Raw genomic sequence first — 15,215 nt, forward strand, 5'->3', positions numbered from 1 at the left:
AGAAGGTATCTGATTACTTTCGGTCGCCACAGAGTACTGTCAAAACACAGGCGTGTTTACCTGATACAATGAAAGCCAACCTGAAGCTCAGAACAGTACATGGACATTCATGTATCTGGCTGTCTGTGTTTGTTTTCCAGTGCTGCTTCCAACTAAGTGCTTCCTTGCTTTTCTGGACTGCCTATGTGGAAGTCAGATACTTTGACAGTGTATCTAATGAAACTGTGGGCAGTATATGTGAGTGTGGCGTGTTTGGAGCGGACTCACCCATTTTTTCAGCTTCTGGGCTTCTTGTGCTTCCAAATTCAGATCCTCTAGCGTGCTCCGAGAACATTACTTTCAACGCGAAACAGCAGAAATGGATTGCCCTGATAAAAAATGGAGACTGTACATATTCACAGAAGATACGAGCTGCCTGGCAAAATGGAGCCTCTGCGGTGGTTATTTACAACATAGATGGGACAGGCAATAACACTGAACTGATGGCCCATCCAGGTACGAGAGTTTCTCTAGCTGGCTATCCTAAACTAGCCAGTCTGTGTTAAAGCAGCTCACTGAATACTGTGTTGTCTTACAGCAACAGAGAGCAAGGCAAAGGTTTCTCACAAGAAAACAACTCCATTAGATGTCTAAGTAGTGGAAGAAAATAATATAGAGGAATGAATAAATCTGACTGATTGTTTTCTTGCATGCTATTAAATACCTAACTTCATCCTTGAGCAAGTTGTTCTGACTAAAGAATAAATTTGTAAAATGTCTTAGTAGATTAAAAATATAATGAAGAACACATACAATAGAAAAAAACAAAAATACAAAATAAGAAAAAAAAAGATTGTTGAAGCTAATACTAGTCTGCATTATTATATACATTATTAATAGGATTAAAATTGTACAGTACAATAACAAATGGTTGTTTTAAATGATGACTTATTCTTGCTCCCAAGGCATAAAGGCATGGTCAAGCACTTTGCATGTGAGTATTAATTATTGAAGATGTCGTTATATCAACTGGGAAATTAATAGTTTTTAACAGGCTCTAATCAGTTTAGACACCGTACTGAATCTAGTGCAGATGATAGCGAGGTTGTGAGTTTACAATGTCACGCACTGGATAAAGGTCATAGATCATGTCGTTTTATACAACAACTTACAAAACTGTTTTATGAAGGCTTTTTTCTTTGGAAATACATTTAGTCAGTTAAATATTCTGTATTTTGTTAAACTACAGTACAATCCACTGAACGCACTGTACTTCAGTCCCTCAAGCCTCAATTTCATACTTTAAAAATAATGATCCTGACTAAAGCCTATTACTTGCCTTAAATACATGGCTACAATTTGTTATATAATATCTTTATACTTTCAGAAATGTTTTTGACCACTAACCTAAACCTAACCATTTCTTAACAATATAAAACACTTAACAGGCAGATAAAAAAAAATAATAATAGTATATATATATAATTGCAAAAAATTATTGTCTATATAAACAGTACAAAAGTAACTCTTGTGAGGTCATATGACATCTTTATGTGATGATCAGAAATGTTTCCATGAAGTGGTCTTGCTCAGTGAACACATGATGTGAACTTTGTGGTTATGTAAAGAGTCATCTGAATGGCATAAAGGTAAGATAATTAATTGTGTGAACTACTCTCTAAAGCTCTCTAGTATCAGTCTAATTGACGTAAAACTTGATCTTACTTGACTTGAGTGTCAAAACTGTTGTGCTATTGGTTCTTAAAGTACATGAAGAACAGCAATGCTAACGCTAGCTAAGGAACTACCGAATGTACCATTAGTAATGACAAGCAATGTGTTTACCATGCTTAAGTGTTCTGTTACATGATCTGAATCACATCATTCCAGCACAGCTTGCCACAAATAAATGAACTTAATGAGTTGTGTATGTAGATATATTTCAAAATGACTTGCTATAGGTGTGTGTTAAATGCTGGAATGTTCCTGTGACTGACGTTGATTGTTTGGTTGTTCAGTACAGATACAGCACTGTAAACTTTTATGTGAGTTGAATTTTACCCAAGGACTTTATGACTCACTCTTATGTCATTTTCTCAAGGAGTTCATGAGTTCCACTTCATTCCCTGAACTGTACAATGCTGTTGCTCTATGATGTGTTTTCTCCAGGCGTTATGCATGGCTTGATATCTGACAGCAATATATTTGGATGACTAGAATGCCTCACTTGAACCTGGTACTAAATGTGTCAATGAGGAAATTATGTCTACTTGCCTTCTGTAAAATCCAATAGTTTACCTTACTTAGATTTAATTAGCAATCTTTACTTAGTTGTTATACTTAGTAGGTTTTATTGAGTTATTTTTTTTTATTTGCCTACTTTCAAGGCAAATAAAACAATTTACTTACTGTTTTGAGTGACACTTACTTGAAATATTCAAGTAACATAAACAAAGGAACCATTGACGTCAATAAACCAGTGAGAGGCAGCAGTGAACTAATATGTTGCTAATGTGCAAAATAACAACAGAAGAAGAAAAAAAATAAGTCTTAATAGACTTTTCACTCATTTCCTCCATGTGTGCAGTTATCTTTCATTAGTTGTATTCACTAGTTTTCCAAAGTCATCTTGAACACTGAATTTTCAATACAAATAAATATTTGAGAGATCGTCACATAAGCTAACTTTCATAAATTGATGTTGATTTTCTCAAACGTGTGTTTTGTGTGTGTGTGTGTGTGTTTAGTTTTTTACTCACCATTATAGTGATTAGTGTTCCCTTTGGTTGGGCACTTGAACTTCTTTAAAGTAATTATACATTTTTTTTTTTCTGATAAAGCAGCAATGATATACGAAATCTGAATAATTTAGTTTAATGGGAAGACAAGTAATAAATAGATTGCTTATAGAAGGTGTCTTATCTTCTAATTAAAGCAATTTTCAATTTTATTTTCATAAATATCTTGACAGCTTCATAATTGGGTTAATGTTATCCTTAAATAATTTGTAGTAATATGCTGAAGTCACACACAGACTTAAATATTCAGCACAGAAATTAGTTCATTTTGTATTTGTATTCATTGTAACAAAAAAACATTATGTTTGCTCTTTTTGTTGTGCTGCTACTGACACAAGACAGCAAATAAAATTGGCAAATGAAAACAAAATCTGTAAAACAAAGCAACTGCATAATTTATTCTGCATCAATGCACTCCGGGAGTCAGTGAATAGTTATACTAAGTCATGAGTAAACCTAAATGAAAGGATCAAGTACCCAGTTCTTTTATTTACTAGAAATCTCGTCTAAGTAAACTATACTAACTAAGCATTTGTCAGTACATCATTCTATTCCTTTTTATCTTTTCTTAGATTTTTCAAGGCAATTGGTTTGCATGCTTTTTTTTTTAGCCCAACTAATTAGATAGAAAATTAAGTTTACATTTACAAACTTTCCTTTTTATCTATTAATTGTAAAAATCTCAGAGATTAAAGCAAAACAACAAGTCATATTCCTTTGACCAACTTTTTTGTTGTTGTTGTTATTATGCACAATGAGTCTAACAGCATGCATGAATTTGATACTAGAGTTTTCTATTGAACTGGTCGTGGTTAATATCGCATTGTTTTATTTCTACAGATGCCACCAACATAGTTGCCATCATGGTTGGCAATATTCTAGGCATAGAGATGGCTGAGCTGGTGAATAAGGGCTCAGATGTGTATGTGGCGATTGCAGTGGCCAAAACTTACGGCTGGTGGTACAGTGGCACATGGGCATACTCTCTCTCCTTCACCTTCATCGGCATAACAGCTATCACCTTGTTCTACTTCGCTTATCTGTTCATCAAACGAATGTACAGAAACCAGCAGCTCAAGAAGCAAGAGGTACAGCACTAAGCTGCTCAGAAGTCAGTGGAGGTCAGAGTCAAATTCAGAAATCTCACTCATTCTGTTGTGTCGTTTATTTCTGAACAGATGGAGATGAAGAGAGAAAATGAAAAGGCCATAGCAAAGTTAGAAGTGCAGACTCTGCGGACGGGCGACCCGGTACTGTGCCTTACAGCAGGATCAGAGAGAAATGAGAACATGGAGCACAAAACCAGTCATAAGCAGCATGGGTATATTTGTAGCAATAGCCAACAATACATTGTATGGGTCAAAATTATCATTTTTTTATGCCAAAAATCATTAGGATATTAAGAAAAGATCATGTTCCATGAAGATATTTTGTAAATTAAATTTCCTATTGTAAATTTCTCAAAATATATTTTTTGATTAGTAATATGCATTGCTTATAACTTTATTTGAACAACTTTAAAAGCGATTTTCTCAATATTTAGATTTTTTTCTTCTTATATTCCAGATTTTCAAACAGTTGTATCTCAGTCAAATATTGTCCTCCTAACAAACCACACATCAAAGCTTACAAGCTTATTTATTCAGCTTTCATATGATGCATTATTCTCAATTTAAAAAAAAGAACCTTATGACTGGTTTTTTGGTGTGTATTTCATTTCAGTTCAAGTTAATTTGTATAGTGCTTTTCACAATGCAAATTGATGCAAATCAAATTTACAGAAAATTAAAGCTTCTACATTATATTATGTAAGAGCTCATCAGTGGAGACTATCTCAAGTTAATGTCTACAGCAAAATTTGTTAGTTTTGTTTGTTGTCTGAGGGCTGGCATCATATGAGGTCTTCTGGGGGGTCGGCAAAATCTCTTCACAGGTTTTAAGGGCTGGATCCAGACTGAAGCTTGTGTAATTCCTAGTATTACACAGAAACAGAGAAAGTAATAGAAAAAAAATAGCGTTGCTGCTGGTCCGACTAAGCAAGAATGATGTGTTCAAACCAAGCAAAATAATGAAAATATGCATTTCATCAGATGTAACTGAAGTACGAGGTTATCAATTCAATTCAATTCATATTTTATTGTCATTGTAAATAGCAAACAGCAAAAGAAACATTTAAATAAGTGATAAATATAAAGTAAAGTGCACAGATGTTATTGCCATTAATACATGCTCTTGTTCAGTAGGGTAACAGCTTTTGGATAAAAAGTGTTCATGAATCTTGTTGTGCGTGTTTTAATGGACCTATAGCGTTTTCCAGAAGGTAGAAGTTCAAACAGATGATGGGCTAGTTGCAGATTGTAATCTACAAGATTCTGTGTAGTGTTTTTTAACAGTAAGTAATATCTCTGTCTTATCCAAATTTAATAGGAGAAAATTATTGGTCATCCAATCGTTTACATTTTTAACACACTCTGTTAGCTTAGATAATTGAGACGTTTCATCTGGTCTCCTTGAGATATATAGCTGAGTATCATCAGCATAACAGTGGAAGCTTATTACGTATTTTCTAATAATATTACCAAGGGGCAACATGTATATTGAAAATAGAAGGGGACCTAGGACGGATCCTTGTGGCACTCCATATTTTACTAGATTTAATTTAGATGACTCCCCATTTAAATAAAGTGGTGGCAATTGGTTAGGTAGGATCTAAACCATCTTAGAGCCTGCCCTTGAATACCTGTATAGTTTTGTAATCGATCTATGAGTATGTCATTGTCTATGGTGTTTAACGCAGCACTAAGATCAAGTAAGACTAGAAATGAGATGCAGCCTTGATCTGACGAAAGAAGCAGGTCATTTGTAATTTTAACAAGTGCAGTTTCTGTGCTATGGTGGGGCCTGAAACCTGACTGAAATTCTTCATACAGATCTTTTTTTTTTGCAACACAATTGTGCAGACTCAACTTTTTCTACAATTTTAGACATAAATGGAAGATTTGAAATAGGCCTATAATTTGCCAGTTCACTAGGATCTAGTTTTGGTTTCTTAATAAGAGGCTTAATAACCGCCAGCTTGAATGGTTTTGGGACGTGACCTAAAGATAATGACAAGTTAATAAGATTGAGAAGTTTTTTTTTGCTACAGGTAACATCTCTTTTAGTAATTTAGTGGTTACAGGATCTAAAAAACATGTTTATTAAGCAGTGATAAGTTTATTTAGCTCTTCCTGTCCTATAGTTGTAAAGCACTGCAGTTTATCTTTGAGTGCGACAAATGAAGCTGAATTGTAACAATTCAATTCAAAACGCTGTTGATTCTACATTTGTTATTGTATTTCTGAAAAAAATTCCTAAAGCCATTACTATTAAACTTGATATTAAGTTTGAGTGACCTCTGTTTATTTGTTTATCTAGCCACTGTGCTAAATAAAAACATTGGATTGTTTGTGGATATGCTCAGCCCTGGAAGTGTTAAGAGTCTGTCTATAGCTGGACATACTGTTTTTCCATGCAAAACTTAGTATTTGAATTTGTTTGTGTGTTTTTAGGAGGTGGAATCAGAGGACGTGATCTGTGTTGTGTGCACCGAGTCATTCAGACACAATGAAAAGGTCACCGTTTTACCCTGCAGGTGCGGTGTGTGGACAACATCAACAACACACACATTTCATAACATCAGTGTCAGTGCAGCATTTGAATTTCCTTGCATTTTGGTTATTTTCACTATGGTAGCTTGCTTTTTGTCAGAGCATTAGATATTATATCAAGCAGAGAATCTGTTGAATGAAAGGCGTGTGTTTTGTCAAACTTTATTGTGTTGTATTTTAAATATGCACTGGAGTTGTTGTTTTCTCTGTTTTTCTTTTTCCTTTTTATCTTTTTCTTTTTTCTTTTGTTTTTAAAAATGAATTAAATGGAAAAACTGTGATTAAAATTCTCTTTTCCAGACATTTCTACCATAAGAAGTGCATTGAGCCATGGCTGCTGGAACACCCCACCTGCCCCATGTGTAAATTTCACATCCTCAAATACAAGGTGAGTTTGGCCAAACCAGCAGAGCCGTCTTCATTCAGGCATGATGGATGGTGTGGGATTTACTGTTTGTTGCTGTATGAGTTTAGATCGATGAGGAGATTGATGAGCCACCTTCATCATCATCAACATCGAGTGACACGTTCCGTCTATCTGTGATCAGGACAGAGCAGCTCCACACATCAGACAGCCGAAACACAGACCGTGAGTCCACATCTGCTCTCTTCTCTGTTCACTTCTGTTCTTCTGTGATGATTAGTGAGTAACCTGAGAGAGATGAACATCAAATCGATTTTCACTGGAAATATGCTTTTTTATACACATTCAATTATGTACACATTCAAACTCTACCAGTTTTATTGTTGTTGATGTTTTATTTTCTTGCATAGTAATACATCTTTTAGCAGTGAAGCAGATGTTCTCACAGTTTCTGCAGGTTTATTAAAGTTTATTTGACAATTTAAACATACATTTAAATGGCAACAGATTGTGGTGTTTCATTGGTCTGTTTTATATTGCTGCCTGCTGACTGATAATTAAATAATAAATGTTGTGAATAGTGTTTCAAGGCTTGCTGGTTAAAAGACACAGTATTTTTTCTACTCGACTGGAGTATATTTAACACTGAGTGCTGATGCTTAGAATACCAAACACATTTAGTAAAAACAGTAAAATAAGACAAATTAAAATAGTGCTTCCAGAAAAATTATGCAATAACAAAAAAAAAAAAAAAAAGAAAGAAAGAACAAGGATCGGACTAAAGGTTATATACTGGAAAATGACTAATAAAATTAACATATTATATAAATAGATAAGAGTAATAAATATGTACGTAAATGTGTCAACAACAACAAATCCCTTTTTCAGGGACAATTCTCACTATTAACAAAACTAGTAACTATGACTTTTGTCTCAATAAACTCCTAATGGACATTTCATTTAACCCTAACCCTAACCCTGCTTATGCAATGCTCTACCACTGAGCCACAGAAACACAAATTTACTGTTTATTACTAGTTAGTAAGGTTTTTAAGTTTAGGTATTGGGTTAGTTTAAGGGATATAGAATATTATGATCATGCTGAATATGTGCTTTATAAGCACTAATTAACAGCCAATATGTTAATAGGCATGCTAATAATCAACTAGTTAATAGTTAAAATCTGTCGCTATACTGTAGTGTTAATAATGTGTGGATTTTAAGATTCATTATCAAACAAACAAACAACAAATAAATGAATGAATAAATACATCCTTGTGTGTGCAAGCACACTTTGTATTAAAACTCTTTCTGATTCTGAAATGAAAATGTATTTCCGCTGTAGAGAAAGGGTGCTACATAAACAAGAATAACTAAATGAATAAAACATGCAGTGTGCTGATCAGTCTTTGCTGTTATCAGTGGCGTGCTGGACTGATGTGTATCTGCTGTTTACTGATGGCTGGTGGTTAATGATTTGTCTTTATGACTGCAGCTCTTGGACGTCCATCAGGCAGTGGGCCGGAGATTCAGACACAGTGCATTTATGAGAACCTTGCATTTGAAGAAGAAGCAGAGAGAATGGAGCATCAGAACATCAACAGCCAGGGTTAACACTACTGTAATATAACACTACTGTTTCAAATACTTCTGCATTTGAACATCACCAACAGGCAAAATGTATTTAAACTGTCAAAAGAAGAGACATAATAAAAAACAACAAATTGATGATAATGAAATAAAATAATAATAAACCGAAAATTGGATGTTCAAAGTGTGAGTGACTATTTAATAATAATTGTATTTTGTTTAAACAATGGAGATGTCACAGCCTCACTCACTTCAAGTCAATCGAACGAACAAACACGTGCGCATATTTGTATCGCTTTTATCGTTCCCTGATCTCACCTTCTCACACGGCCCACGATTGGTCGATTATGTAAAATACCTTCATTTTATTGGTCAAGCTGCTCTGGATGTTTTAGGCAATATTAAAATACTGGCTGGGACGTGTCCTGTATGAACGGCGCATATGGTCACCCTACTCCTTCTGCAAGGTGTCAGTAGTCGTCTTTTGGACAACTGTGAAGTCAGCAGTCTTCCCCATGATTGTGTAGCCTACAGAACTAGACTGAGAGACCATTTAAAGGCTTTGCAGGTGTTTTGAGTTAATTAGCTGATTAGAGTGTGGCACCAGGTGTCTTCAATATTGAACCTTTTCACAATATTCTAATTTTCTGAGATACTGAATTTGGGATTTTCCTTAGTTGTCAGTTATAAACATCAAAATTAAAAGAAATAAACATTTTAAATATATCAGTCTGTGTGTAATGAATGAAATTAATATACAAGTTTCACTTTCTGAATGGAATTAGTAAAATAAATAACCTTTTTGATGATATTCTAATTATATGACCAGCACCTGTATGCTCTATATAATCCTTTATGTGAAAAATATAAATCTTGAACCTTGAAGCTTGCATCGACTTGGTAATCAAGCACAGACTGTGAGTCTGGCCTCCCTCTTTATAGGCCACACTCCACCTCTTATAAATATGTACCATTCACAGGTAAGTACAACCATCAATCACTTTTAAACATTGCACTTACAAGATAAATTATATAACTAGACACAACAAAATTGACAACACCCAGGGATACAACTATGCTAACCCACAGTTTGACATTATTATTGCTTCCATTTTCTATAAAATGTTGTATTGAGGATTAACAGAGGTTTAGATCTAGTCAATATTGATGTTTTATTGAAAGTGTGAAGTTAGAACATCTAGAGTTACTGTTATAGATACTGGTGATTAGCTTTTTTAGAACATTGGCTGCTGTGAATGCTGGGAGCCATGGATGAGTTTTGATGAATGAGAAGCCCTTCATAAGAACCACTTTAACAACCTAGACAATCTTGTTGAAATCCACCAATCTAGTGTACTAGTCAGGCAAAGGAGCCTGTTCTCGAATAAAGTTGTTCACCCCACTGTCTGAGTCTTTGCTGCACAGTTTTTTGTGATTATATCTGACAAGCATTCAAAGGGCACCTTTCCCTTTGCCTGCTTTGACCTGCTGCACACTGTCAGTTACTCTGCTATTTGAATTGTCAGCCAGCCTACCTGACGACATTAGAAAGCCCTGGTGTTTGTGTCTGGCACTACCATTTTCACTATCATGGATGGATTTGATAATAATAATAATAATAATAATAATAATACATTTTATTTGTAATGTGCTTTTCTTAAACCCAAAGCGCTACAGTAATAAAGTAATAAATAAAATAAAACAAAACACCAAAAGCAATACAACAATTCATTACAGAAAGACAGTCTTGAATAAATGTGACTTAATCAACTTTTTAAAATCACCCAACGTTGGTGCATTTCTGGCGTGCAGAGGAAGTACATTCCATAGCTTAGGGGCTTTATATGAAAAGGCTCTTTCCCCCATGGTCTTTAGCTTACATGATGGCTGGTGAAGTGAAAGAGAGTTAGTAGAGCGAAGAGAGCGTGATGGAATATAAGGACTGATGAGTTCACAAAGATTCTCAGGTGCAGTCCCACGAAGTGCCTTGTATGTTAAAATAAGAATTTTAAAATCAGTTCTCGCATTTACGGGAAGCCTGTGTAATTGTGAAAGAACCGGTGTAATGTGTTCACGAGGAGAAGTACAAGTGAGCACACGAGTGGCAGAATTTTGTATATACTGAAGCTTTCCCAATGATTTAGCTGGAAGGCCAGAGAACAAGGCATTACAATAATCTAACCTAGTTGTTATGAAGGCATGTATAAGCCTTTCTGTGTCTGCAAAAGAGAGAAAAGGTCTAAGTCGAGCTATGTTTCTCAGGTGGAAAAATGCAGTTTTAGAGATGTGTTTTATGTGTGCTTCAAATGATAATTGTGGATCAAAAAGACACCATGATTTCAAACCTGTGAAGTGGGGATTACTACTGTACCAATCTGCATCAGTTCAGTTTTGGAGCCATTCAGCTTCAGGAAGTTGTTATGCATCCAGATACTGATCTCTGCTAAACAACCACACAAAGCTATTAATGAGCAATGGACATCAAGACTAGTGGTGATGTAAATCTGCGTATCATTCGCATAGCAGTGATACCCAAGACCATGTTTCCTAATGATCTGCCCAAGTGGAAGCATATAAATATTAAATAATATTGGACCCAATACTGAACCCTGAGGAACTCCCTGTCGAACAGGCACGGTATCTGATTTGTAGTTACCCAAGCTAACAAACTGGGCACGATTCGTTAAATAAGGCCGAAACCAATTAGGGGACAGCTCCAGAAAGACCCAACCAATTTTCCAGCCTTTCAAGCAGAAGAGATTGACATATAGTGTCAAAAGCAGAACTGAGGTCTAACAAGACCAAAATACTACATGCACCTGAATCCGCCGTGATAAGAAGATCATTTTCGACCCTTATTAAAGCAGTTTCATCTGAACCCAGATTGAAAAGGTTCAAAGAGACTGTTCAGAGCTAGGTGATTATTAAACTGAACAGCCACAACACGCTCAAGTACTTTAGCCAAGAATGGGAGGTTAGAAATCGGCCTGTAATTGGATAAATAAGATACATCAGAACCAGTCTTCTTAGGGACTGGTGTAATGGCAGCTATTTTTAGTTCTGGAGGAACAATTCCAGAAGTCAATGACAAGTTCACAATTGAAGTCATAAAAGGGCAGATTGATGCAAGGCAGTTCATGATGACCGAGCAGGGAACCGGATCTAAAATACTGGTTGTAGAGTTCATGGACTTCACTGTACTTATAATAAAATCATCTCCGACCATTTCAAAGTTTGAAAAGGTAGTAGTTGGGAAGTTTGAAGGCTGGATATTAACTAGCTTAAGAGGAGTGATGGTATTTAAAGTGCCATATATACCCTCAACCTTACCAGTGAAAAAATGAAGAAACTTATTACACAGTTCAACAGAGGAATGAACAATAGCCTTAGTTGGTTTGAGAAGATTTTCAACAGTCTTAAACAGCGATTTAGAATTTGTTGCAGCGTTACCAATGATGCTTGAATAGTAGCTCTTACGTGCAGTATTCAAAGCAGAATGGTAAGCAGACTGTTTTTCTGTGTAAAGAAGCCTGTGCACCGTCAGGCCAGATTTTTTGTACTGCCTTTCTAATTGTCTTCCGGCAGCTTTCATTAAACGTAAACCCGGGGTAAACCATGGACAGGGTTTCCTAAAAGTAATAAGCCGTTCTCGCACAGGTGCGAACTCATCCAAAAGTGAGGAAAGCATGGAATTATAGTGCTCCACAGAGTAAGTAGTGAGAAGCCCAGAGACAAAAGTCGAAAAAAGAGTTAAGTCCATGTGCTTGATGTTACGGAATTTGATAGTGCACTCAGAAATAGATCGTGAAGATGTAACATTTATGTCAAAAGTAATAAGTCTATGGTCACTTATACTCATGTCGATACTATCCAGAGATTGGATACCAACACCAGCAGAACATACCACATCCAATATATGGCCCAGCCTATGTTTCGGAAGAGTTACATGCTGTTTAAAGTCAAAACCATCCAAATGTCCAAAAAGGTAGCAGTTTTGACACAGTTTGGATTATCAATATGGAAATTGACATCACTGACAATTGACATCATTGACAATTGACATGATGAAACGGTAGGAGCATCAATAACATCGATTGATATATTTGATACAAATATTGCAGCCAAGCCACCACCCTTACCTTGAATAAACGTGACTTGAATAAAAGCTTGAAGCACGTCAATATATTTATATCCAGATGAGGCACACATGTTCAAATTAAGATAGTCATTGTCTTTATGCCAAGTTTCACTGAGACAGAGAATTTAAATTTTCCTGTCAAGGATAGTGTCAGTGATTAGTGCCGTTTTATTTTTTATTGACCTCGTGTTGAAGTGAGCAAGTCGCATAGTGCTACAGCACACATTTGCCACGGGTTTTTGAGAGAGAACCTCTGGATAGCGTAGGTTACCATGGCCGATTCCATGGCAACTAGAAGTACGACGCAGCGAGCGCCTGCGGTCCGACCAAAATGCAGTGGCCACTATATTTCTGGTGATGTCGTGAACACAGGCTTTCCTTGTGATGTTTGAACACAACTTTCCCTGTGATGTCCCAGGGACTCAATAAGCTTTTAGGCAAGTTTGTCAAAGTTGTGTTTACAAGCTCTCTGTGAGCAGGACCACTAATGTCATCTGCCATTCACAGTCTAATGGCATGTAATAGTTATGTAGCTTTCCCTTGTTAGTGCCATCCATCAGTCAGCTGTGATGGAAATCTTCTCAACTGAACTCTGCATCATCTTTTAGCTCTTCTTTATTCTGTAATGATCTTTTGTCATGCCTTTTGATGGTATGGTGTAGTCTGGTTGGATGAAACTGATCATCTCATATACCATCACCTCGTACAACACTGATAGGCAATGTCATTTGTAATCTTTTTGTTATTACTTCTGTCTTTTGAGCTTCAGGTTTTTTTCTTTCTTTTTTGAGTTAAAACCGATTTTATTTATAGCTGTGTAGATTCATATTGAACCTCAAAACTATGCACTCTACTGATGACCTTGCTTAATCTACTATTGATAAGTTGAATTATTAAGTAAATTATTATTGAAAATTAATAAATCATTGATTAACCATTAGAATCCCAATTAGGAACCTATAGGTGCAGAACAGTGTTATGGTGCTATAACTATCACATTGCAGTGTAGCAAGGGGTTACACTGTAAAGAACTATGGCTTTTCATCCTCTCATAAACCTCCTTCACCACCTAAACCCCTGGTTGAGAAACCTGCTGAAGTTCAATCCTGTCCCTGAACAGTTTAGCTTCAACCCCAATCAAACACACCTGAACCAGCTAATCAAAGTGTTCAGGCTTACTTGAAAACTACAGGCAGGTGAGTTAAAGGGTCATGAAATGAGAAAGTAAAATTCCCTTGGTCTTTTGACATATACGAGGTCATTGTACTTTAAACATTTAACGTAAAAAAATTAACATGCTATAAGTTTCATAACTTAAAATGTTCTTTAGTCTAAAAACAGCTTATATGGAAGCCAATCTGCCAAAATGACAGCTTGTGGAATGTTCTACTTTATGATGTAAAAATGAGGATAAACATTGTCTCAGCAGAAGTTCAATGCCTGCTTCTACATCACCTGGGAGTTCTGCGGGGTCGCTGTGGGGATGGCTTTAGATGACGTCACCATCAAGTCTCTGTTCTGAAATGGGGCAAATTACCATCATCCCCTGGACCTCCCAGACACCACGGGTTTAAGCTGGCCCCGAACCAGAACCAGCCCACCATCAAGTCTGCCGGCCATTCCTCAGTCAAGCCCAACAGTCGCACCGATCACTCTTAACCAAAGGAGGAAGAGGAGGAGGAGGAGGAAAAGACTGTTCTCAGCTGTCATCCTAGCCCCTGAGCCAGCTCCAGTGTCGGCTTCAGTCCCTGAATCCAGCATTAAGAGGGCTCCATTTCCTGAGTTCAGCCCAGAGTGGACTCCTGTCCCAGAGTTCAGCCCAGAGTAGGCTCCAGTCACCGATATTATCCCAGAGAGGGCTCCTGTCTCCAAGTTTAGCCCTGAGAGGGCTCCTGTCAACACGTTTAGCCCAGGGAGGGTTTCTGTCAAGTTTAACCCAGAGTGTCCAACCTGAGTTTAGCCCAGAGAGGGCTCCTGTCCCAAAGTTTAGCCCAGAGCGGGTTCCAGTGCCCGAGATTTGCCCAGAGGGGTCTCCAGTCCCCGAGTTTAGTCCGGAGCAGGCTCCAGTAACAGAGTTTTGCCCAGAGCAGGATCCTGTCCCTGAGTTTAGCCCAGAGTGGGCTCCAGTGCCCAAATTTAGCCCAGAGCAATCGCTCCAGTAACCGAGTTTTGCCCAGAGAGGGCCCCTGTCCACAAGTTTTGCCCAGAGCAGGCTCCTGTCACTGAGTTTAGCCCAGAGCAGGCTCCTGTCACTGAGTTTTGCGCAGAAAGGGCTCCTGTACTCGAGTTTAGCCCAGAGAGGGCTACTGTCCCCGATTTTGGCCCATCCCTGAGTTTTGCCCAGAGAGGGCTCCTGTCCCCAAGTTTTGCCCAGAGAGGGGTCCCGTCACTAAATTTAGATCAATCATTTGCAATCAAGTCAGCGATAGATCGCTGTAAATGAAGTGACCCCAACTAAGCAAGCCAGAGGCGACAGTGACCAGGAACCAAAACAGACTAATATTAGCGTAGATGCCATTCTTCTAATGATGTAGCAAGTACATCGGGTGTTATGGGAAGTGTTCCCGGTTCCGGTTTACCTAATTAATGCAGCCTAAAAATCCTTTAACGGATTTGGATATTAAAAGCATATTAGTATGTAATGTGTAAGCCAGGTTAAAGAGATGGGTCTTTAATCTAGATGTCAGGAATCACTC

The 15,215-nt window shown here is 37.1% G+C and overlaps 1 protein-coding gene across 1 annotated transcript; it reads left to right on the top strand.

The window, feature by feature from the left end:
- On the top strand, positions 1–8,557 carry LOC127970922 (RING finger protein 148). Its single transcript, XM_052573631.1, has 7 exons — positions 1–495; positions 3,618–3,865; positions 3,956–4,027; positions 6,329–6,411; positions 6,728–6,815; positions 6,902–7,016; positions 8,287–8,557. The coding sequence occupies exons 1-7, from the start codon at positions 69–71 to the stop codon at positions 8,403–8,405; spliced, it is 1,152 nt and encodes a 383-aa protein (XP_052429591.1). The 5' UTR covers positions 1–68; the 3' UTR covers positions 8,406–8,557.
- Positions 8,558–15,215: the final 6,658 nt, after the last annotated feature.

This window comes from Carassius gibelio, chromosome B14 (genome assembly GCF_023724105.1).
Source record: "Carassius gibelio isolate Cgi1373 ecotype wild population from Czech Republic chromosome B14, carGib1.2-hapl.c, whole genome shotgun sequence".
In the NCBI taxonomy this organism is placed as follows: Eukaryota; Metazoa; Chordata; class Actinopteri; order Cypriniformes; family Cyprinidae; genus Carassius; species Carassius gibelio.

What these genes read in the sequence shown, in the direction of transcription:
- LOC127970922 (XM_052573631.1), top strand. Translation starts at nt 69, where the DNA reads ATGAAAGCCAACCTGAAGCTCAGAACAGTACATGGACATTCATGTATC. An exon ending in CTCTGCGGACGGGCGACCCG is followed by an intron (nt 4,028 to 6,328) that starts GTACTGTGCCTT and finishes GTGTGTTTTTAG; the next exon opens with GAGGTGGAATCAGAGGACGT. An exon ending in TTCACATCCTCAAATACAAG is followed by an intron (nt 6,816 to 6,901) that starts GTGAGTTTGGCC and finishes GTATGAGTTTAG; the next exon opens with ATCGATGAGGAGATTGATGA.